The following is a 26,101-nucleotide window of genomic DNA, read 5'->3' as shown; positions in this document are numbered from 1 at the left end:
ATTAAAAACTCCCCTTTCTATTTTTACAGTTGCTGAGCACAGAACGGATATCTATATTCGCCTTGGACCTCCAAATAACCTTCCTACTCTTCGAGGCCCTTCGATTCCACCTCAAATTCCAAATGGAGGCCTTCTTCAAAAAAGTCATAGAAATTGTCTCAATGGACGTCTCTAAAGCGAACTACGAACTTAAAGAAATACAGCATCTGACCTTAGAAAGCTTAGCACAGATATTCAGAATACCAGGAATTTGTAACGAGTTATATTTAAACTATGACTGCGATATATACTGTATGAATGTGTTTGAAGAAATGACTAAATTATTATCAAAGAATGTTGTATCGGCAACGGCTTATAATATACATACGTTGTCTTTGGAGGCGCTGATGACTATAATAGAAGCTATTGAAATGAGTAATCCGAAGGAGAGTGAGACGGAAGTTGTGGTTGAAGAGGAGGAAAAAGAAAGGTATAGTTTTTTTAGTTTTGTGGACAAAAGTAATAAATAGAGACGAACAGTTAATGGTCAACTTTTTCGAGTCTTGAATTTAGAATCATTTATTTGTATTTATCTTTAAAAAATGCAGAATCCTAGCTCGTTTTATGAGAATTTCAGTAATGGCCCAGTGTACTATATAAAGGACATATTTTTTTTGAGATTGTACATGTATTATAAGAATTAGGACTTATAACCCAGTGTCCTAGATGAAGGACATAATTATAAATTCATTATGCAAATTTATTGTTTAAATTTATTTATAGCACCAAGATTCCTTGTGCAGTTGATTTAACTAATTACGGCTACAATTGTTACCAAATAAAATTTTATATATCTTACAGGAAATGCGGTCACGTTAGCTTAGAATTAGGCGGTATGGAGGACTCCGCGAGTGACGTAACTCATGACATAAGTCAGTATTTCGGCTGCGGTCGGACCGAGCGGCATAAGATAGTGTCAGATGTGCCTTCAGAAGCTGAGTTGGACAACATTAGGAATATGAAAAAGGTAACTGCAATTTTGTTCATGTAAAATTTTCTTGAAGTCCATATAAAATCTAAATTAATCCATATAATAACAAGTTTACACTGGTTTTTTAAATAGATCTAAATTCCATGTAAATAACTTTTATTAGAAATTGTCAAACTTTAAATGCAGGGTTCGATTCTACTCGCAAAACTGAGCTACTGTTATCATGTCACGAATCCCGAAATCGCTATATTTTTTTATCTCGTCCATAAAACATAGACATTTGATCAACCAAAATGTGTGAAACGGCCAATATTTTTTTTTTCGCGATTCCGGGGTTGGTACCATAATAAAAATAACTCAGTTTTGCGATAGCTCAGTTATATCTTAAACATATTTGGCTAATCAATCTTAAGGTTAGGTAAGTAAGGTCAACACATCTCAAGAATATGGATTGCATGTTAAAAACAAGTCAAATCAACTTCCATTTATCCTATATCATCTATACCATCTACAAAAACAAGGACTCATTTAGATATCAATTATTTTATCTTATCGGTGAAGTTCCCATTTTTAGGGTTCCGTACCCAAAGGGTAAAAACGGGGCCCTATTACTAAGACTCCGCTGTCCGCCCGTCTCTCTGTTTGTCTGTTCGTCTGTCACCAGCCTGTATCTCATGAACCATGATAGCTAGACAGTTGAAATTTTCACAGATGATGTATTTCTATTGCCGCTATAACAAAAAATACTAAAACAGAATAAAATAAATATTTAAGTGGGGCCCCCATACAACAAACGTGATTTTTTTGCGTAATGGTACGGAACCCTTCGTGCGCGAGTCCGACTCGCACTTGGCCGGTTTTTAAATATCTCGCCAATAATGTTTTTTTCTATCCAGTGGGTGACGCAAGGCACGGAACTCTTCAACCAGAAACCAGAGCGAGGCATCGAATATTTACAAGAACACGGAGTCCTGAAAACACCCCTGGAGCCTGAAGAAGTAGCGCTTTTCCTAAGAGAAAACCCGGATTTGGATAAGAAAATGATTGGTAAGGGAAAAAAATGTGCTGTAACTGAGTTTTCAAGCGCTTATACTTAACAATCCAGTCACCACTAAAGGGGCCTATCAGTCCGCCGGACGATATCGGCCTGTCAGTTGTTCGGAACTTTCAAATTTTTGTTCTAACTGACAGGCCGATATCGTCCGGCGGACTGATAGTTAGTGGGCCTTAACGTATGACACTGCTCAGTGCGTGACGACTTGTATCCACTGACATTTTTTTCGTACCTGATTAAGCTATATACATGCATGTCAAGTCTAAAGACCTTTTACAGTACATATGGTGCTACTTTCTCGCACTAGTGCGTAAAAGAGCACTTTTCGTGCATATGTCGAAAGTTTAAAGGGCCATATGTACTGTAAAACGTCGTTGTTTTATAAGACTGTTTGTTTCTTAATAAATAATAATAATAGATGAAGCTAGAACCGAATAAGTTGAATAACCTTTTTTTAAAATGTATATCTTTGACTTTATGTCATCTACTTGGCTTAGGCCCGTAGCTGGCATTAACTACCAGCTTATGCTGAGATATAAAAAATGAAAATAATAATAATAATAAAATATCGAAAAATGTATTTATATATGGATAAATGATTTTTTTTATTTGCAATACTTGCATTAATTATTTTTATATTATTTTGACCCATGTTCTTCCACTGATATGCGTTAAAATAGTTAAATAATAAAAAAACCGTTAACGCCATCTATACGAGAGTAGGCCAAAGGTAGTGGCGCCATCTGATCGAGAATAAAATCGTCTTGATTTTTCGAGGCACGTTTTTTCCTTAGCCTCTATCCATCTATTACAGAGTATCTTTGTCCATATATAATATATACATTGTTTGATATTTGTATACTCGTACATTTTTATTTTTATTTTTAATCGTGTGTTAATAGATGTCAGTAAATTTACTGTGACTACAAAATTTACGATGACAGTAACCCTCTATTCTATATATTCTCTTTGGTAGTGTGGCATAAAAAGCTTATTTTAACAATTTTATTCTAAAGGTGAATACATCTGCAAGCGTTCATCCCGCGACGAGGATGACGGCTACAGTGTCCTCGGAGCCTTCGCATGCAGCTTCGACTACTCCGGGCTCCGCATCGACCAGGCGCTCCGGCTGTACCTGGAGACCTTCCGTCTGCCGGGGGAGGCGCCGCTAATCTTTCTGGTTATGGAGCGCTTCGCTGAACGCTGGCATGTGAGTTGTTGACGCAATCGATCGCTAGATGGCGCTGTGCCGGTTGATGCGGTTTCTACATCGCGCTAACGGTGTGTCGTCGTGGAATCCTTAAGTAATTGGAGACCTTCCGTTTGCCGGGGGAACCTTAGGGTGGATTGCAATTGCACCAAACCGTCTGTCTGAGTCAACGGTAAAGCGTTCGCAAAATTTTATTGTATGTAGGCTTGTGCCTGCTCGGTCACTACAGAGAGCGCTCCGCTCTCGGTCAATCGGTCAAACGAACTAGTTCGGTCTTTTAGTTCCTTTAGTTCAGTTCGGTTGTTGAGAGCCGGGAATTGGATTTTTTCCAATATTTAGTAACTGAATACAATTTAACTTGTACAATACGATTTGTCGATATCAAACATTAAAACACCTTAACAATACAAAAAAAAAACAAATATCAGATTTATGAAAAATATTTGATTTTCCTTCGTATTTTACGGGCTTAGGAGTGTCACGTCGTTCATTCATCTCGTTCACACTCGTGCCAGGGACAGTGCCAACCGTTTCGTTCCATCCATTTACCGTTTCACTTCACTCAGTCAAGCGCTCTCTACTCCCACTGAACTAAAGGACCTAAAGACCGATTAAGAGCGTGTAAAAAGATTTAGTTCCTTTCGGTCCTTCACGGGATTTCATTCTTAACAGTTCTTAGTTCATGACCGACTCAAGCCTAATTGTATGGGAATTTTCAATTTTTCATAGTAAACAGTAAACCGCTGAGTGACGTTGATCAGTCTGTCAAGTGTAGTTGGTGGCTTGGTGCAACTGGCCCTTAGCAAAGATAGATATAACTCCGTAATAGATGGATACAGTCTTAGGAAAAAACGTGCCTCGAAAAGCACGAAAATTTGATTCTCGATAAGATGGCGCCACTAGTTTTGGCCTACTCTCGTATAGAGGGCGTTGACTGTTTCGTTTGTTATTTATTTATAATTTTAACGCATACCAGTGAAAGAACATGGTCCCAAATCATATAAAAATAATTAATGCAAATAAAAAATTCATTTTAACGTATTTTTATAAATCTTCATTTTTAGTTTTAAAGTATGTCGATAGATGGCAGTGAATTAACAGTGGTTACAAAATTTACTATGACAGTACCGCTCTATCTTATTATATCCTCATTATAATCCTCATTGGTCATATTAAATTTTGTAGCCACAGTAAATTTACTGCCATCTATCGACACACGATTAAAACTAAAAATAAAAATATCAAAAAATGTATTTATATATGGATAAATGATTTTTTTTATTTGCAATACTTGCATTAATTATTTTTATGATTTTTACCCATGTTCTTTCACTGATATGCGTTAAAATTGTTAAATAACAAACGAAACCGTCAACGCCATCTATACGACAGTAGGCCAAAGCTAGTAACGCCCTCTGAACGAGAATCAAATTTTCTTGATTTTCGAGGCACGTTTTTTCCTTAGACTGTATCCATCTATTACGGAGTTATATCTATCTTTGCCCTTAGTCATGGAGCGCTTCGCTGAACACTGGTTTTGTGCGTGTTGCAATTCGTCGGTAGATGGCGCTGTGCAAGCTGACCCGATTTCTACATCTCGTTTTCTCCCCAGACCACAAACGGCGAGCCATTCGCCAACACCGACGCAGCCTTCCGCCTAGCCTACGCCGTCATTATGCTCAACATGGACCAACACAACCATAACGCCAAGAAACTCAACGTACCCATGACCGTTGAGGATTTCGTCAAGAACCTAAGAGGCTGTAACGGTACTGGGGACTTCGACCAGTCTATGCTTGAAGCCATTTTTCATTCTATCAAGTAAGTTGTCTGACATGACATCTTTAGGTGATTTATTAATTTTTTATTTTTATTTTTATTTCATACATGGAAAACCAACAGCTATAAACATTTTTAAAGCTACAATAGAATTACAGAGCCAATTACAGGTTCTCACTTATAAAAATTAAATATACAAAAATCAAATATAACTAAAATTCAGTTCAACACACAAGTACCGACAGCACAAGCCAAGGTTAGTGTGTACTGCCAGCTGCAAAACCGCATAGACACAACAGGAATGGAATTCATTCAGAAAGTAACCATCCACTTCAACCGCTGACTGCACAAAACTTTAAAGATTAAACAAAAAAAATAAAAAAAAATAAATAAAAAAAAAAAACAAAAAGCAAATACACCTATAAAGGACAACTTTAGTAAGCCGAGCCCGAACCTGCGCTAGAAGTATCACCCATATAAAATGCAATTAATTTCTTTCTTATTACAGATATGCTATCATTGAATATATCGAAGTCTAAATTAAGCAAAACTTTATTTAAAGTCTTGCCTGCCCTGCACAAAAAACTGTTTTTTCTATATTTAATATATATATTATATTAATAAGTGTATAGAGGTAGACCAAGATAATTCTGCAACCATTTTGATAGCATACGCAGTTCAAGTGTTATTTTAAAAGTCAAACTTCTATAATATCTCTATCTTCCATAGTTTTGAAGAACACAACATGTTTTGGTGATGAGCTCTCGGCTTGGTCTCCTGGCCCTAGTTGCCTATGTTTTGGTCGCCGAGAGACCAAATCGCCGGCGACTAGTCGACAGTGCGTTACGGTTCTAACGATTGAATATTAGGCCCCCGGAGGGCCCAAAATTTCTGTCATTATGTGTACCTACGAAATAAGTGAAAATGTGGTATTTTAACCAGGAACGAAGAAATGGTGATGCCAGCGGAACGCGTCGGTCCCGTCCGCGACGCGTATCTCTGGCGCGTGCTACAGCGCCGCGGCAACACGCCCGCCGGCCGCTACCGCGCCGGACACACCGCGAGGCTGCTGCCCGTCGCCGCGCCTCCACAGGTGTGTCCCACAGACTACACAGACATACAGCGCCGCGGCAACACGCCCGCCGGCCGCTACCGCGCCGGACACACCGCGAGGCTGCTGCCCGTCGCCGCGCCTCCACAGGTGTGTCCCACAGACTACACAGACATACAGCGCCGCGGCAACACGCCCGCCGGCCGCTACCGCGCCGGACACACCGCGAGGCTGCTGCCCGTCGCCGCGCCTCCACAGGTGTGTCCCACAGACTACACAGACATACAGCGCCGCGGCAACACGCCCGCCGGCCGCTACCGCGCCGGACACACCGCGAGGCTGCTGCCCGTCGCCGCGCCTCCACAGGTGTGTCCCACAGACTACACAGACATACAGCGCCGCGGCAACACGCCCGCCGGCCGCTACCGCGCCGGACACACCGCGAGGCTGCTGCCCGTCGCCGCGCCTCCACAGGTGTGTCCCACAGACTACACAGACATACAGCGCCGCGGCAACACGCCCGCCGGCCGCTACCGCGCCGGACACACCGCGAGGCTGCTGCCCGTCGCCGCGCCTCCACAGGTGTGTCCCACAGACTACACAGACATACAGCGCCGCGGCAACACGCCCGCCGGCCGCTACCGCGCCGGACACACCGCGAGGCTGCTGCCCGTCGCCGCGCCTCCACAGGTGTGTCCCACAGACTACACAGACATACAGCGCCGCGGCAACACGCCCGCCGGCCGCTACCGCGCCGGACACACCGCGAGGCTGCTGCCCGTCGCCGCGCCTCCACAGGTGTGTCCCACAGACTACACAGACATACAGCGCCGCGGCAACACGCCCGCCGGCCGCTACCGCGCCGGACACACCGCGAGGCTGCTGCCCGTCGCCGCGCCTCCACAGGTGTGTCCCACAGACTACACAGACATACAGCGCCGCGGCAACACGCCCGCCGGCCGCTACCGCGCCGGACACACCGCGAGGCTGCTGCCCGTCGCCGCGCCTCCACAGGTGTGTCCCACAGACTACACAGACATACAGCGCCGCGGCAACACGCCCGCCGGCCGCTACCGCGCCGGACACACCGCGAGGCTGCTGCCCGTCGCCGCGCCTCCACAGGTGTGTCCCACAGACTACACAGACATACAGCGCCGCGGCAACACGCCCGCCGGCCGCTACCGCGCCGGACACACCGCGAGGCTGCTGCCCGTCGCCGCGCCTCCACAGGTGTGTCCCACAGACTACACAGACATACAGCGCCGCGGCAACACGCCCGCCGGCCGCTACCGCGCCGGACACACCGCGAGGCTGCTGCCCGTCGCCGCGCCTCCACAGGTGTGTCCCACAGACTACACAGACATACAGCGCCGCGGCAACACGCCCGCCGGCCGCTACCGCGCCGGACACACCGCGAGGCTGCTGCCCGTCGCCGCGCCTCCACAGGTGTGTCCCACAGACTACACAGACATACAGCGCCGCGGCAACACGCCCGCCGGCCGCTACCGCGCCGGACACACCGCGAGGCTGCTGCCCGTCGCCGCGCCTCCACAGGTGTGTCCCACAGACTACACAGACATACAGCGCCGCGGCAACACGCCCGCCGGCCGCTACCGCGCCGGACACACCGCGAGGCTGCTGCCCGTCGCCGCGCCTCCACAGGTGTGTCCCACAGACTACACAGACATACAGCGCCGCGGCAACACGCCCGCCGGCCGCTACCGCGCCGGACACACCGCGAGGCTGCTGCCCGTCGCCGCGCCTCCACAGGTGTGTCCCACAGACTACACAGACATACAGCGCCGCGGCAACACGCCCGCCGGCCGCTACCGCGCCGGACACACCGCGAGGCTGCTGCCCGTCGCCGCGCCTCCACAGGTGTGTCCCACAGACTACACAGACATACAGCGCCGCGGCAACACGCCCGCCGGCCGCTACCGCGCCGGACACACCGCGAGGCTGCTGCCCGTCGCCGCGCCTCCACAGGTGTGTCCCACAGACTACACAGACATACAGCGCCGCGGCAACACGCCCGCCGGCCGCTACCGCGCCGGACACACCGCGAGGCTGCTGCCCGTCGCCGCGCCTCCACAGGTGTGTCCCACAGACTACACAGACATACAGCGCCGCGGCAACACGCCCGCCGGCCGCTACCGCGCCGGACACACCGCGAGGCTGCTGCCCGTCGCCGCGCCTCCACAGGTGTGTCCCACAGACTACACAGACATACAGCGCCGCGGCAACACGCCCGCCGGCCGCTACCGCGCCGGACACACCGCGAGGCTGCTGCCCGTCGCCGCGCCTCCACAGGTGTGTCCCACAGACTACACAGACATACAGCGCCGCGGCAACACGCCCGCCGGCCGCTACCGCGCCGGACACACCGCGAGGCTGCTGCCCGTCGCCGCGCCTCCACAGGTGTGTCCCACAGACTACACAGACATACAGCGCCGCGGCAACACGCCCGCCGGCCGCTACCGCGCCGGACACACCGCGAGGCTGCTGCCCGTCGCCGCGCCTCCACAGGTGTGTCCCACAGACTACACAGACATACAGCGCCGCGGCAACACGCCCGCCGGCCGCTACCGCGCCGGACACACCGCGAGGCTGCTGCCCGTCGCCGCGCCTCCACAGGTGTGTCCCACAGACTACACAGACATACAGCGCCGCGGCAACACGCCCGCCGGCCGCTACCGCGCCGGACACACCGCGAGGCTGCTGCCCGTCGCCGCGCCTCCACAGGTGTGTCCCACAGACTACACAGACATACAGCGCCGCGGCAACACGCCCGCCGGCCGCTACCGCGCCGGACACACCGCGAGGCTGCTGCCCGTCGCCGCGCCTCCACAGGTGTGTCCCACAGACTACACAGACATACAGCGCCGCGGCAACACGCCCGCCGGCCGCTACCGCGCCGGACACACCGCGAGGCTGCTGCCCGTCGCCGCGCCTCCACAGGTGTGTCCCACAGACTACACAGACATACAGCGCCGCGGCAACACGCCCGCCGGCCGCTACCGCGCCGGACACACCGCGAGGCTGCTGCCCGTCGCCGCGCCTCCACAGGTGTGTCCCACAGACTACACAGACATACAGCGCCGCGGCAACACGCCCGCCGGCCGCTACCGCGCCGGACACACCGCGAGGCTGCTGCCCGTCGCCGCGCCTCCACAGGTGTGTCCCACAGACTACACAGACATACAGCGCCGCGGCAACACGCCCGCCGGCCGCTACCGCGCCGGACACACCGCGAGGCTGCTGCCCGTCGCCGCGCCTCCACAGGTGTGTCCCACAGACTACACAGACATACAGCGCCGCGGCAACACGCCCGCCGGCCGCTACCGCGCCGGACACACCGCGAGGCTGCTGCCCGTCGCCGCGCCTCCACAGGTGTGTCCCACAGACTACACAGACATACAGCGCCGCGGCAACACGCCCGCCGGCCGCTACCGCGCCGGACACACCGCGAGGCTGCTGCCCGTCGCCGCGCCTCCACAGGTGTGTCCCACAGACTACACAGACATACAGCGCCGCGGCAACACGCCCGCCGGCCGCTACCGCGCCGGACACACCGCGAGGCTGCTGCCCGTCGCCGCGCCTCCACAGGTGTGTCCCACAGACTACACAGACATACAGCGCCGCGGCAACACGCCCGCCGGCCGCTACCGCGCCGGACACACCGCGAGGCTGCTGCCCGTCGCCGCGCCTCCACAGGTGTGTCCCACAGACTACACAGACATACAGCGCCGCGGCAACACGCCCGCCGGCCGCTACCGCGCCGGACACACCGCGAGGCTGCTGCCCGTCGCCGCGCCTCCACAGGTGTGTCCCACAGACTACACAGACATACAGCGCCGCGGCAACACGCCCGCCGGCCGCTACCGCGCCGGACACACCGCGAGGCTGCTGCCCGTCGCCGCGCCTCCACAGGTGTGTCCCACAGACTACACAGACATACAGCGCCGCGGCAACACGCCCGCCGGCCGCTACCGCGCCGGACACACCGCGAGGCTGCTGCCCGTCGCCGCGCCTCCACAGGTGTGTCCCACAGACTACACAGACATACAGCGCCGCGGCAACACGCCCGCCGGCCGCTACCGCGCCGGACACACCGCGAGGCTGCTGCCCGTCGCCGCGCCTCCACAGGTGTGTCCCACAGACTACACAGACATACAGCGCCGCGGCAACACGCCCGCCGGCCGCTACCGCGCCGGACACACCGCGAGGCTGCTGCCCGTCGCCGCGCCTCCACAGGTGTGTCCCACAGACTACACAGACATACAGCGCCGCGGCAACACGCCCGCCGGCCGCTACCGCGCCGGACACACCGCGAGGCTGCTGCCCGTCGCCGCGCCTCCACAGGTGTGTCCCACAGACTACACAGACATACAGCGCCGCGGCAACACGCCCGCCGGCCGCTACCGCGCCGGACACACCGCGAGGCTGCTGCCCGTCGCCGCGCCTCCACAGGTGTGTCCCACAGACTACACAGACATACAGCGCCGCGGCAACACGCCCGCCGGCCGCTACCGCGCCGGACACACCGCGAGGCTGCTGCCCGTCGCCGCGCCTCCACAGGTGTGTCCCACAGACTACACAGACATACAGCGCCGCGGCAACACGCCCGCCGGCCGCTACCGCGCCGGACACACCGCGAGGCTGCTGCCCGTCGCCGCGCCTCCACAGGTGTGTCCCACAGACTACACAGACATACAGCGCCGCGGCAACACGCCCGCCGGCCGCTACCGCGCCGGACACACCGCGAGGCTGCTGCCCGTCGCCGCGCCTCCACAGGTGTGTCCCACAGACTACACAGACATACAGCGCCGCGGCAACACGCCCGCCGGCCGCTACCGCGCCGGACACACCGCGAGGCTGCTGCCCGTCGCCGCGCCTCCACAGGTGTGTCCCACAGACTACACAGACATACAGCGCCGCGGCAACACGCCCGCCGGCCGCTACCGCGCCGGACACACCGCGAGGCTGCTGCCCGTCGCCGCGCCTCCACAGGTGTGTCCCACAGACTACACAGACATACAGCGCCGCGGCAACACGCCCGCCGGCCGCTACCGCGCCGGACACACCGCGAGGCTGCTGCCCGTCGCCGCGCCTCCACAGGTGTGTCCCACAGACTACACAGACATACAGCGCCGCGGCAACACGCCCGCCGGCCGCTACCGCGCCGGACACACCGCGAGGCTGCTGCCCGTCGCCGCGCCTCCACAGGTGTGTCCCACAGACTACACAGACATACAGCGCCGCGGCAACACGCCCGCCGGCCGCTACCGCGCCGGACACACCGCGAGGCTGCTGCCCGTCGCCGCGCCTCCACAGGTGTGTCCCACAGACTACACAGACATACAGCGCCGCGGCAACACGCCCGCCGGCCGCTACCGCGCCGGACACACCGCGAGGCTGCTGCCCGTCGCCGCGCCTCCACAGGTGTGTCCCACAGACTACACAGACATACAGCGCCGCGGCAACACGCCCGCCGGCCGCTACCGCGCCGGACACACCGCGAGGCTGCTGCCTGCCTGCACAGACATTGTGTACAGATGGTAATGCCAGCGGAACGCGTCGGTCCCGTCCGCGACGCGTATCTCTGAACGAACACACAAATAAATGCCCAAGATTTCAAGATTCGAACCCGGGACTTCCTACTTCGTAGGCAGGGCCACTACTGACTAAACTAGGAGGCCGTGTTAAGGAAATGTTCTAACCGTGAAATTATTTTCAGATAACTGCGCTCTCAGCGGCCTTCGAGCGCTCATCGCCCCCATCCACCGACGACATCCTAAAAAACAACCTGCAGAACGCCGCCATACTAGCGCTGTGCGGCATCGAGCGCTGCGCGGCGCTGCTGTCGCGCCTGCCGCCGGGGCCGCCCACGCTGACGCTGGACACGTTGTTGCTGACGCTGTGCAAATTCACCGCGCTGCTGCCGCCGCAGCCGCAGATGCATCATCAGGCTATAGGTGACTACAACAGGGGAAAGTAGACACACACACGAGGAGGGAGCAAAAACTAGGGCCCACACACACACACAAACAGATAGACTCACTGCAAGGAGGGATAGAGCAAAACTAGTGTCTACACGAGAATATAACCATCCATGCCCGAGTGGCAGAGCCACCAGTTAATTAGAGAGAGGGAGACGGAGTCAATCGCAGGTGTTGATCATCAAGCTCAATCAATTTTCCGTATTTAATTGGAGCGATAGTTTTTTTTGCACTTTTACAGTGTCAATTTGAATATTCTTGCTGATAAAATTATAAAAAAAATTGTACATATGTCAACAGTCGGTAACATTGCCTAACTAAACTAGGGTACGGGTAGCCAATATTGTATATGCACACACAGTCGTCATCAGATATATCGGAGCGGCCGAGGTGCTCAAAAATATCCGAACACGCACTCTAGCGCCTTGACAATAGAGGCGTGTTCAGACTATTAAAGAAAACTTGACAAACTTGAAATTTTTTTTATGAACCAATTTAAAAAAAAATCTACTTATGTTTTTTTTTACAGGAGTAACACTAGGCCAATCAACCAAAGCCCAACTAGCGTTACGCCGCGCATGCGCCGTGGCCGCTCGCCACGCCGACTGCATCCGTGACGCGTGGCGACATCTGTTGGAGATCGTGCACACTTTGTATCTTGGCAGACTTTTACCTAAGGTAATTTACTTAGCTTCGTTAGCTGGATGAATCAACTTTTTCTTGTCACTCGTTGCCATGGTTACGTTCTCCTGGGTCACTTAAAACCCCGATTTTATGGTGATTAAAATAACCAAACATTTTTGTGGTAGATATAAGGCCTTTCCACTGAGCTACCGCTAATAAGCACGTTTGTGGATCGTTATACATCATTCCGTCTAACAAACTGTGCTAATATTGTCCCCTGGCTGACGGGACACATTAACAACAAAAAATAGTTGATTCATAGACTTCACGAACCCCATGGCTTCGCAAAAACTGAATAAATTTAATTGACCTTTTTGTTTCAGAGCCTAGTAGAAGCGGAGGACTACCTGTCATCCACTGGCACTGTATCGCTCATCCGTGACATCAACAGAGGCTCAGAAGCTGGATTACTCTCTAGTATATATTCCTACATAGCACTTGGAGAAACAGGTTGGTTGTGAAGTAGGTACATTATTGTCAAAAAAAAAATTACCACCGGTTTCAACCTGATCAATGTGCATTTTCCTTAAACTTCATATTATAAAAAGAATCCTATATCATGTTCTAAATTGAATATTTTGTCAAACATGCAATGAAATGTCGTCATTACAGACTTCAAAGTATCACGTTTCGGGCGGAGCAACTCGAGAGAACTGTAAAGGACTTTCATACAAAATTGAAGGCCTAGGCCGGAAAGTTTTTTTTTTTTTTAACTTTAATGTAAACATGGCGTCTGTGTTCATGAACAGGCTAAACAGCAGATATTTTTTTATTATCTTTATAGGGCTATCTCCTAAACCGTGCGTCGTAGCGCAAAAATAATCAAATTTTCGTTCCCCTTAATACTTCACGTACTGAATAACTTATCACATTAGGACATGAAACAATCATCATCATCATCTTAATATTTGTATTATTATTTCATTGCATGTTTGAGTAAATCACTATAAATACCTTGATGTGAAAAGGGGTTGCCGGCCTCATAACTATTCGACCTCACGACGTTCGGCCGTCTATTCTATTCGGCCGGCAACCCCTTACTTGGCGGACTCTTTAGTAATGTACTATTGTAATAGCATAGAGTGACTTATGCTAGAGCGGTACTGTCATAGTAAATTTTGTAACCCCAGTAAATTCACTGCCATCTGTCGACACACTTTAAAACTAAAAATGAAGATTTATAAAAATACGATAAAATGTATTTAAATATGGATAAATGATTTTTTTTATTTTCATTAATTATTTTTATGATTTTGACCCATGTTCTTTCACTGATATGCGTTAAAATTGTTAAATAACAAACGAAACCGTCAACGCCGTCTATACGACAGTAGGCCAAAGCTAGTAGCGCCCTCTGAACGAGAATCAAATTTTCTTGATTTTCGAGGCACGTTTTTTCCTTAGACTGTATCCATCTATTACGGAGTTATATCTATCTTTGATAATAGGTATGCGCGCCCCCACGGCACATGAGAAGACGCTAATAGATGCAGCAACGGAGTGTGTGGAGAAATGCAATCTTCCCGGCCTGCTCATAGCGGAGACCAAGTTCCTGCAGCTAGAAAGTTTGCAGGTAACCTTGAAAGCGTTTTTCTTGACCTACTTCAAGATTTCCAAGATTTTTGTATTTCGATTTTCGTGGTTCTCAATTCGTCGGGATTTTCATTTTAGGGTTCCGTACCTCGAAAGGAAAAAACGGAACCCTTATAGGATCACTTTGTTGTCCGTCCGTTCGTCTGTCTGTCAAGACCCTTTATCTTTACGCGTGGAGGTATCGAGTTGAAATTAAAACCATATACTTAGGTCTACAGCCCCTTGAGGCTGCGAAAAAATCAAACTCCTAAGTTTTTTTTTTATTATAAACTGATCGGCGATTGGCCCTACTCACACCTGATGGAAAGTGAAGACAGGGCCTAAGATGGAGCTCACCGGTTCAGTAACAGCCTATTCACTCTTGTTTTAAAGAGACCGAGTTAAGGTGGTTCGACTAGGTTACCCAAAGCTTAAACCCCGCTAGATGGCGTCACTTTCGCAAATTTTCAGGTTTTATTTTTTTGTGGAATAGTGTTGGTATCTGTATACTTAAAAGTATGTTTAGCGCACTCTTTACATAAATATTGAACTATTATAATAAACATTGAATACTTCATTAGTGCAAAAAACACTTTTAAAGTCGACAGAGTGTTTCTGTCATGCTATTTCCTACTATTACTCACACATGCAAACAGTGTTTCCGTGATGCTTGTAGTAGACAATTTCATGCAGTGTAAGTATGCTGCAATGGCGTTGCGGTATGTTCGTGGAAATACGTGCAAGAGGATTCGGGTTCGAGACTGGTACGACCACGGAGTAGGATGGAGATGGCAAGTGGGCGTTCCCGTCTATCCGACAGTTAGTAGCGACCGACTCACTTTATGCACAGACTATGCTCAGTTGTTGTGTAAACTTCATGCTCGAATGACATTCACGTCGTACGTACGCTCGTCTAACAAAAATTGATAATTAAATTTAAAATGCCGTATTGTGCAGTATTAAGCTGCAGAAATCACAGCGGTTTAAAAAATCTTTCACGTGGAGGTATTTCCTATCACCGGTGGTTATTTATTTAAATATAATCCGATAAATACGAAAAATCTGTTTCTATTGCATTATTTACGAATGTTCGTTAAGTAAATCTATATTTTATCAGTTAGAACTTAGAGTTCACAATCCTTTGTCACTATTCTTTACGTTTATCTGGAATATTCGCTATCCTAAATGTCAAATAACTTCGCTACTCAGATGCTGCGCAATGTCGATATTTATATCGATAAAGTTAAAGTTACGATATTTCAAGTTTGATGTTTGGTAGTTCGGTAATAAATTATTATTTTAGACACGTTTCTAATTATTATTTGGGATAATCAATGTCTTAGTAAATATGGCAGCTCTGGTCATCAAGCACTAAGTTAACCCTTAAATGCATGATTTTTTGTATAACTTTTTAATCAATTGAAATAGATGTGTCATGTTGTATAGATTGAGGGAAAAATAAAGAAAAAAATCATAGTATTAAATATTATGTATTAAATATATGATGCATATATACATCATTATGCATTTAAGGGTTAAGTCGGGGTCATTTCATGGCAACCTTTCAAACCTTCGTATTCCTTTACATACGTTTTTGTTTTTTACACCCATCATATTTTCATCTTTAATATAATTAGACTAGGTACTTAATGCACTTATGCGTACAATGCATGCAATGTGCCATGAATAAACGTTTTATATTTTCTATTTCTTTATTATTAATTATTGTAGGTTACCACAAGATGCCGATATTAAAAATAAATGGGTCAATGCTACTGGGCAAGAAAATTAGTTTCCGCAAAAATATAGCACCATTTGCTAGGAGCATTTCTTAGAGAAAGATTTCTGGGGATAAAATTGCCATACATCTCATCTAGCGTCCACACGCCTAAAACTTAGTTACTAATTTAGTAATTATTAGTGACATTCGGGCTCACTTAATTAATAAAAAGTGTTCCGTACCACGCAAACTAGCGTGAAATATTGGAATTTTGCCGCCCCCCTTCCTGATTTGATAGGTCACAATCTTACAATCAAATCAAGTGGGATCGATGAGCCAGTTTCATGTATGCTTTCACACCATACAATTAATTTGACAATTTAATCAGGTTGTCCCGTCTAGATTGGCCTTAAATGCTGCTACAAGTAAATATATTGTTAAAGACGAATACTTACCTATGTAAGTAATTGCAGATTTGTGATCACAAAATAACAGCAATACCGAGTTAATAGACCTTTAAAGAACTATGATTTTATCTGTTTGACTTTAAGATATATTTAATGTTCACATTAACAACCTAGTTGGTCAATTAATAAGAAACAAATTTCTAGTTAGATATTTGTTGTACTGTACTACATATTATTTTTCATACAATCACGATTATCACTACCTATATTATAATCATAAATAAAGTATCATCTAAATGTGTTAAAACATACGGTAATGAAATATCAATACCTAACTGAACACACAAATATCGATAAAACACTCCGATTACACTGTCCCCTCCCTATATCGTCGAATGGAAAGAAGTTCCAACGGTTAGCTACTCGCAGGCGTGTAGAGGTCTCGAAAACACCAGTGTAACGTGACCGTGAGATCCGTAACAAACCATGCGTAATTAGACCTTACTTATACTGGTTTTTTAGCCCTTTTCTCGCCTGTAATAAGTAAGTGATTTTAAAATTATATAAAATAACGCCATCTGGTGTTGAGTAGTTGTATTAGGTGAACGTTGAGCGAGCTTTTGTGAGATGAATGAGATAATGAAAGAGTCGTATGTCATATAGCTTTGACATTATAATTTAAACCGTCACTCATGTAGCCTACAGTTGATATTCGTTCGAGAAATGTCCACCGGTAATAACTTTTTGGTATGGAAAGTTGCTACGAATCAGAGCAATTTTGTAAGTGTGTGACGTATTTTAACGTGGCTATGATTGTGTGAGTTTAGCGACACTGGTTTTCATACTAAATAGGAGTCATTTCACATCCACTAGTTTATTAATTCGTGGGTACGACAGGGGTACTTTTTTTGTCCTTTTTGTGTTATCTTATGTTTCTTATACCTTTTATTCTTCGAATTCTTGTCCGATTCCGATATAACCGAAATATATTTCAGTGATATCGGAAACGGCTCTAACGATTTCGATAAAATTTGCTGTAAGGGGTTCGATCTAGCTAGGTCCTATCTCTGGGAAAACGAGCATTTTTGAGTTTTTACTTATGTTTTCTTTTTCTCCCAGATATTCAGTATTATTAATAAATTAGTTTATAACGTTTTATAAAAATATGTGACGTTTTGAACTAAAAGGTACCACATTGTCGGTTGTCGATTAGGTTGATTTCAATTTGAAGCTTTATGGAAATATGACAACAATAAGTAGGTACCCGTTTGGTTGAAAACGCCACATATATTGAAAACCTGACTTTCACAAATCTCACCTTTTTGGGTTCTTCCAACTCAGAAAGGATGGAGAATACTGACGATTCTTAGTAGCACTAGCCCAAGGAAGTCCAGGTTTGTAAGTGTTAGGTATCAGTTTTTTTTTAAAGGGCTAAATATAGTTCTACAAGTAAAGCAATCCCTTACTGCCCAGCCTCTATAGTATTTTTCAAACTGGAAGGGTACGATGATAGATTTCATCTCCATACAATTTATAACCTAATAATGCCAAATGTTGCAAAATTATATTGAATTGAGATCTATCATCGTACCCTTGCAGTTTGAAATAGTTATTTACGATACAAGTGCGGAAAAAAGAAAATTCGCAACTCGTGTCGATTAAAACACTTCCTTCGGTCGTGTTTCAATTTATCGCCACTCGTTGCCAATTTCCTACTTTTCGCACTTGTATCGTAATGTACTAATAATAAAGTAGTAATTGTAAAATAAAATTAAAACTTTTTTTATATTTTTTTTTTGGATTCAAGTAGGTACAGTGAGTAACAACATTGCATGGCCTTCTAATTATAACTATTATAGAAAACGGGATATTTATCATGTTTATTTATATTATTTATTTCTCGATATTTTGGCCGGTCTTGCAAGACCAGTCGTTGTGGAGATCCCTGGGGAGGCCTATGTCCAGCAGTGGATGTCTTGTTGGTGTAGATGGATTCACACAACAAATGAAATAACATTTTTTCATATTTGTTATCCGTAGTTGTCCCTGTACCTGAAAGAAAAATAATATCATGATAGCACAAAATCTCTAATGTTATAGGAAGAAAGATGATGCAACAATATGGATTCTAATAAAGTTATCATTTACTTACCTAGTAATAATTGTGTTTTTCATTCATAGACAAAATTCCATAATTTTCATCCCCAGGAAATGTTTTATTTTACTTTATTGCAGTGAGGATGTCCTGATTTTTTCTGGCTAATGAAGGAAAACATTTTATTTCCAAGAATGCCTCTTCATTTTGCACAATACCTAAAAAAAAACCTAGAGTTAGTGACACATTGACTATTCGGCAACCAAAACAGTAATAATTACATTATATAGGTATTGTTCACTGCTTATATCTACCATTACGGAAGAAGTGAGAATTATTTTCTAAAAAGATCGGCACGAGAAAATTACAATGTACAATGAAGGAATGAAACTGTACCTACCTTACGAAACTTCACCATCATGAATTCCGCTTCAATTGAGTCTGAATTTTTCTGGATTTTCGCGGACCAGAACACCGATGATTTTTGTAACTTGATTTAGACGTTGCTATCATTTTCAATTTATACAAACAAATTGACACAATAAACATGACCCTATGTGTCAGTGTCAACACTGTCAAATAAAAATGCACTAAACATGACGGCACTGCAAATCCTGCCAGGTCGGCCAGGCAACGTCGCCAACGTCATAGAGTGGCAACGCCGCACGCAACGTATTTGTACACGACATTTGTGACACACACATACGTAAAATTGATGAAAAAATTACGTTGATTTATGTATGATTTCTGTATGAAACAAAGTTTTTCTATTAATTTAGCGCAAACGAATATTCGAAAGTAGATAAATGAGCAAATATTTGTGTAGTAATAGTGTGTAGTGCCTTAATTAAAGCAGATTGAATTTTGTATGAAAATCGAACCACCTTAACTTAAATAAAAGATACGGCCGTTTATGCCGCAAAAGACGTATATTTCGACACTCTAGGGAATCAAAATTTATAAAGTACTTCCCGTTGATAACTATAAAATTTGGCAAATAATATCGTCTTGGAAAAATTTAGTTTTTTATGTATGTTCTCCGATGTCTCGAAGATAGGTAATAACAATTTACATTAACTCGTGCATTAGCTTCAGAAAACATCATTAGGTAGTTGACATGCTGATAAAGATCAGAAAATGATGGCGTAATATTTTGTTAAATGGTCTTTTTGTAGATTTTATTTGAACAATGACATGTTGACAGGAATTGATTCACGCCATGGTGACAGTGGGCGCTCCGCCGGATGCTGAGGCTCTGCAAGCAAACCCGCAGGCCGAAGATGTAGCCGTTTTCTTCTTGGAGTTATTAGGACACACACTTATACAGAATAGGTAAGTACTAACAATGGCAGTTTGTTAAATAAAAGCCATTATTTATTTTGTGCGAGCGCGTGGCCTTTGTGCCTGAGGCTCACACACAATGGCCACGCGCTCACACAAAAGAAATAATGGCTTTTGTTTAACAGAATGGCATTGTTAGTACAGGTAAGTGAACGAGCTCAGTAGAGAAGATTTTATCTATAACTACAGTCTGGCAAAAAAAAATAGAAATTAAAAAGTGGCAACACTGTATTGTCGTCCCGTTTTTCTTAGATCGATTTGAAAGGGACGACACTACAGTGTTGCCACTTTTTAATTTCTACTCTTTTTTGCCCGATTGTAGGTCAACTATCAAACATATAGGTATTATAGAAATATTAAAATGTAAATAGTACGTCTAAATGCATTATTAAGTTTACTGTGGAACTATGTCTATTTTTGTCTCAAAATATTTTTGGTTTTAAATTCTATTAGATTACAAAGAACATAAACTTTTAGGCTATGGTCTAACCCTCTTATTCATAAAACTTTACGGGCCTGATTTAGTTAATTTATGTTTTATCCCTTTCTTACAAATACATAAGTCAAAATGACAGATAAAGACAAACGATTCATAGCTAATTCAACGCGTTTATGAATAACGCCAAAAGACTTTAAGATTGCATATAGATAACTAAACAATAAATAAACAATTAGATAGATGAAATAAACAATTTCTACAATCAACTTCTGCAAGCTTACGTGCACTGTCAAGAGCGTCAAGGCCTACGACTTATATTGGGTGATTTCAACGCGCGCGTCGGACAGCGTCGTACAGGCGAAGAAAAAATACTAGGAAATTTTTGCTATGGAAAAAGAGACAAAAGAGGCCAAACTCTACTAAATTTTTGCCAGTAAAACAATTTAATCATTGCAAACGGCCTATTTAAAAAGAAAACCAAGAACCTCTGGACATGGCTATCTCCAAAAAATAAAAAAAGTCAAATAGATTACATACTAACTAATAATAAAAATAAAATCGCCAACATCGAGGTACTCAATAATATTCCGTTTTCCAGCGACCATCGCATGATAAGGAGTACGGTTTTGCTATCTAAAGCGACCAAGAGTAGAGCCAAGTTCAAAAACAAAACAACCAAGCTAAATTCACCAGAACAAACCGAACAATTCCTAGCTAACCTATATGAACAACTCGAAAACCTGAAAATATGGAACACCGAGGATATAGAGCTCTATTATAAGGCAATAAAAAACTCTATAACAGGAAGCTTGAAAAACATAGACGATAAAGCTCTGCATAAACATTATACGATCTCAGATGACATAAAACGCCTAATAGAAAGACGATATGAATTGACAAGTAAGGATAAAATTACAAAAGAAGAAAAGATAGAGCGCTGTTATCTGTACAAACAAAATGATTTTTTTTATTTGCATTAATTATTTTTATGATTTTGACCCATGTTCTTTCACTGATATGCGTTAAAATTGTTAAATAACAAACGAAACCGTCAACGCCATCTATACGACTGTAGGCCAAAACTAGTAGCGCCCTCTGAACGAGAATCAAATTTTCTTGATTTTCGAGGCACGTTTTTTCCTTAGACTGTATCCATCTATTACGGAGTTATATCTATCTTTGATATTACTAGTGTGTTGCCATGGTAACCCATACGATTTGACAGTTCGTGGACAAATATTATTAGTCATAATTAGTCTAATATCGTTCGAGAAATAGCCCCCGGTGGTATATGGATTATAGCGTCAATCGTGAAAGCCAAAGCGAAACAATGGATGGTTTTAATCCAAAAACATCCACTGGAGATCTTTGCTATATTTTGAGGTGATGAGGTAATGTGTCCTCTTTCAAAAAAGGAAAATGTATAAAGTATATTTACGTAATTGCAGCTGCGAGTCTTGGGACAGGTATGCAAATGATTATAAAATAAATAAATAAAAATAAAAATCATTTAATTCGGACGATAGTACAATCCATATTTTGTTAGTTACAATTATACTTAAATTACTATGTTAGTACCTAAACTAAGATGTTGGGAGGTCCAGTGCCTAATAAGTGCACTGTCCCATCTCCCTGCCACGACGGCCAGGAGACTGTGGCGGCTGTCGCGCACCCTTCGGAGCGTCGCGGCGCAGCGCTTGCGCAGCGTCGCGTGGAAACCATCCACATGCGCGTCGGCGAACATGCCCGACGCGCTGCAGAATCGCGGCAGCCGCAACAGTACCCTGAACGCGTCGTTGTACTGTACACGCATGGCATTCATAGGACGCTGCGTGTACCTCGTCCAGAGGCTGCAGGCGTACAGCGAAGTACAGTACGCTCGAAAAAGTGTTATTTTAACTTGCGCTGTACACCCGCTGAACCTACGGGCGATCATATTAGCCCTAATAGCTAATGCCCTACGTTCGCGTTCAATGTCCGCGTCGTCACGCAAATCGTCGGTGATCAAGTGCCCAAGATATTTGAATGAATATACCCTCCTCAGCTGCTCGCCATTCAAACGAATGGGTGGGACGTATGATGGGCACCTGCTCCCCGCCTTGAAAACCATGTACTCACTTTTCGCGACATTATATCGTAAGTTATGTTTTTGGGCATAAGACTCGCACTTCTCAATTAGTATTCTTATACCACCGACCGATGAGCTCAGCAGTACCATGTCATCGGCATAACTTATGTTATTAAAGCACACCCTATCTACATGACAACCGACATGAGTACTGCTGAGCTCACCGATCAGGGCATCCATATACAGATTGAACAGCTTGGGGGAGGTCAACCCCCCCTGCCTTACCCCGCACTCGAGTCCGTACTCGTCGGACATCACGTCACCCCAACGCACACTATTCCTCTGGCCAGAGTACCAACACCTAAATATGCGTGTGAGTTCTCGAGGAAATTGCACTTCGTCAAGTTTTTTCCATGTAAAAAAAAAAGTTATCTTTTTTTTAATAATGTCACTTGTTCAACTGTCATGTCGATTTGATCTAAACTTGTATTTTGCTAGATATATAAAATTCTAGATTATCTTATAGATCTTGATACTGTTCCACTTCGCAAACAGTTATAGGTTACATTCGAAAAGTCATTACATAAATTATTTACCATATTCTCGCGTAACGAATAACTTAAAATCCTTTTGACTCGGCAGGGTCGCCATGTGATGTGGGACGTTAATTAAGACAACCAATTGGGTTTTAGCGTTTATATAATACTAGGCTACGTAGGGGGCGTTCAAATACGACGTAACGCAATTGGGGGGAGGGTTAGAGGGGGGGGGTCTTGTAACACGTTACGATGCGTTACAGGGGCGGGAGGGGGGTTTGGAACAAGGCGTTACGTAACATATTTTTTAAATAAATATCATTATAATCACGCCTATTTCCCGGAGGGGTAGGCTGAGACCACGGATTTCCACTTGCTACGATCCTGACATACCTCTTTCGATTCCTTTACTTTCATGCTATAACATTCCTAATACACGGTCTCTCATTCTCTCTCCCTCTCTCTCTTCAATTTTATGATTATACTTTCCTAAACATAATTGTGACTTTTAGGTAAAAATGGTCACTGGTGTTACGTAACTTTTAGGTAGGGGGAGGGGGGGTACAGGAAAACGTTACGACGCGTTACACGGGGGGAGGGGGGTCAAAAATCTTCGAAAATTGCGATGGGTTAAGAGTGAGACCTATAAAACCATGGTTGCAATAAATAAATATGAAATATGTGTGCGTGGCTTGGCGCACACTACAGATCCTTATTTTTTTTTTATGGGAGAATAAAGGTTAAATTTTTGTCTAGTGTCCCGTAACACTGTAATATTGATCCCGCAGGGACCGCGCCCTCGAAGTATGGGGCTCGGCGTCCTCCCACTTCACCGTCGTGCTGGCGTGGGCGGCCCGCCGGCCGGCGCCCACGCCGCGCCGCGTGCTCACCACGCTGCTGCGCACCTGCGCGCGCCTCATGCGCTCCGAGCTGTGCTGCGCGCGCGCACTCCGGCACCTGCACACGCTGTTCCAGCTGCCGCATACCACCTTCACGACACACGCTACCGTGGTGAGTATATACTGATGCTATATGCTTGCAACTCTGGGCCACTCGCCGCGTGCTCACCACGCTGCTGCGCACCTGCGCGCGCCTCATGCGCTCCGAGCTGTGCTGCGCGCGCGCACTCCGGCACCTGCACACGCTGTTCCAGCTGCCGCATACCACCTTCACGACACACGCTACCGTGGTGAGTATATACTGATGCTATATGCTTGCAACTCTGGGCCACTCGCCGCGTGCTCACCACGCTGCTGCGCACCTGCGCGCGCCTCATGCGCTCCGAGCTGTGCTGCGCGCGCGCACTCCGGCACCTGCACACGCTGTTCCAGCTGCCGCATACCACCTTCACGACACACGCTACCGTGGTGAGTATATACTGATGCTATATGCTTGCAACTCTGGGCCACTCGCCGCGTGCTCACCACGCTGCTGCGCACCTGCGCGCGCCTCATGCGCTCCGAGCTGTGCTGCGCGCGCGCACTCCGGCACCTGCACACGCTGTTCCAGCTGCCGCATACCACCTTCACGACACACGCTACCGTGGTGAGTATATACTGATGCTATATGCTTGCAACTCTGGGCCACTCGCCGCGTGCTCACCACGCTGCTGCGCACCTGCGCGCGCCTCATGCGCTCCGAGCTGTGCTGCGCGCGCGCACTCCGGCACCTGCACACGCTGTTCCAGCTGCCGCATACCACCTTCACGACACACGCTACCGTGGTGAGTATATACTGATGCTATATGCTTGCAACTCTGGGCCACTCGCCGCGTGCTCACCACGCTGCTGCGCACCTGCGCGCGCCTCATGCGCTCCGAGCTGTGCTGCGCGCGCGCACTCCGGCACCTGCACACGCTGTTCCAGCTGCCGCATACCACCTTCACGACACACGCTACCGTGGTGAGTATATACTGATGCTATATGCTTGCAACTCTGGGCCACTCGCCGCGTGCTCACCACGCTGCTGCGCACCTGCGCGCGCCTCATGCGCTCCGAGCTGTGCTGCGCGCGCGCACTCCGGCACCTGCACACGCTGTTCCAGCTGCCGCATACCACCTTCACGACACACGCTACCGTGGTGAGTATATACTGATGCTATATGCTTGCAACTCTGGGCCACTCGCCGCGTGCTCACCACGCTGCTGCGCACCTGCGCGCGCCTCATGCGCTCCGAGCTGTGCTGCGCGCGCGCACTCCGGCACCTGCACACGCTGTTCCAGCTGCCGCATACCACCTTCACGACACACGCTACCGTGGTGAGTATATACTGATGCTATATGCTTGCAACTCTGGGCCACTCGCCGCGTGCTCACCACGCTGCTGCGCACCTGCGCGCGCCTCATGCGCTCCGAGCTGTGCTGCGCGCGCGCACTCCGGCACCTGCACACGCTGTTCCAGCTGCCGCATACCACCTTCACGACACACGCTACCGTGGTGAGTATATACTGATGCTATATGCTTGCAACTCTGGGCCACTCGCCGCGTGCTCACCACGCTGCTGCGCACCTGCGCGCGCCTCATGCGCTCCGAGCTGTGCTGCGCGCGCGCACTCCGGCACCTGCACACGCTGTTCCAGCTGCCGCATACCACCTTCACGACACACGCTACCGTGGTGAGTATATACTGATGCTATATGCTTGCAACTCTGGGCCACTCGCCGCGTGCTCACCACGCTGCTGCGCACCTGCGCGCGCCTCATGCGCTCCGAGCTGTGCTGCGCGCGCGCACTCCGGCACCTGCACACGCTGTTCCAGCTGCCGCATACCACCTTCACGACACACGCTACCGTGGTGAGTATATACTGATGCTATATGCTTGCAACTCTGGGCCACTCGCCGCGTGCTCACCACGCTGCTGCGCACCTGCGCGCGCCTCATGCGCTCCGAGCTGTGCTGCGCGCGCGCACTCCGGCACCTGCACACGCTGTTCCAGCTGCCGCATACCACCTTCACGACACACGCTACCGTGGTGAGTATATACTGATGCTATATGCTTGCAACTCTGGGCCACTCGCCGCGTGCTCACCACGCTGCTGCGCACCTGCGCGCGCCTCATGCGCTCCGAGCTGTGCTGCGCGCGCGCACTCCGGCACCTGCACACGCTGTTCCAGCTGCCGCATACCACCTTCACGACACACGCTACCGTGGTGAGTATATACTGATGCTATATGCTTGC

At 47.6% G+C, this 26,101-nt stretch overlaps 1 protein-coding gene across 1 annotated transcript in view; it reads left to right on the top strand.

Annotated features, from left to right (window-relative positions):
- LOC134746844 (Golgi-specific brefeldin A-resistance guanine nucleotide exchange factor 1) overlaps nucleotides 1–26,101 on the top strand; it is a 61,086-nt gene that overhangs the window by 11,119 nt on the left and 23,866 nt on the right. Inside the window, exons 9-20 of the mRNA XM_063681412.1 lie at nucleotides 30–469; nucleotides 841–1,006; nucleotides 1,867–2,017; nucleotides 3,041–3,234; nucleotides 4,847–5,055; nucleotides 5,956–6,106; nucleotides 11,802–12,039; nucleotides 12,593–12,741; nucleotides 13,071–13,197; nucleotides 14,196–14,320; nucleotides 19,746–19,873; nucleotides 23,714–23,936. Of these exons, the coding sequence (XP_063537482.1) occupies nucleotides 30–469; nucleotides 841–1,006; nucleotides 1,867–2,017; nucleotides 3,041–3,234; nucleotides 4,847–5,055; nucleotides 5,956–6,106; nucleotides 11,802–12,039; nucleotides 12,593–12,741; nucleotides 13,071–13,197; nucleotides 14,196–14,320; nucleotides 19,746–19,873; nucleotides 23,714–23,936 (2,301 nt within the window). The remainder of the gene's footprint in view (nucleotides 1–29; nucleotides 470–840; nucleotides 1,007–1,866; nucleotides 2,018–3,040; nucleotides 3,235–4,846; nucleotides 5,056–5,955; nucleotides 6,107–11,801; nucleotides 12,040–12,592; nucleotides 12,742–13,070; nucleotides 13,198–14,195; nucleotides 14,321–19,745; nucleotides 19,874–23,713; nucleotides 23,937–26,101) is intronic.

This window comes from Cydia strobilella, chromosome 13 (genome assembly GCF_947568885.1).
Source record: "Cydia strobilella chromosome 13, ilCydStro3.1, whole genome shotgun sequence".
Taxonomy (NCBI): Eukaryota; Metazoa; Arthropoda; class Insecta; order Lepidoptera; family Tortricidae; genus Cydia; species Cydia strobilella.
The sequence above is the reverse complement of the archived record's forward strand: the minus strand, read 5'-3'. Positions and strand labels throughout refer to the sequence as shown.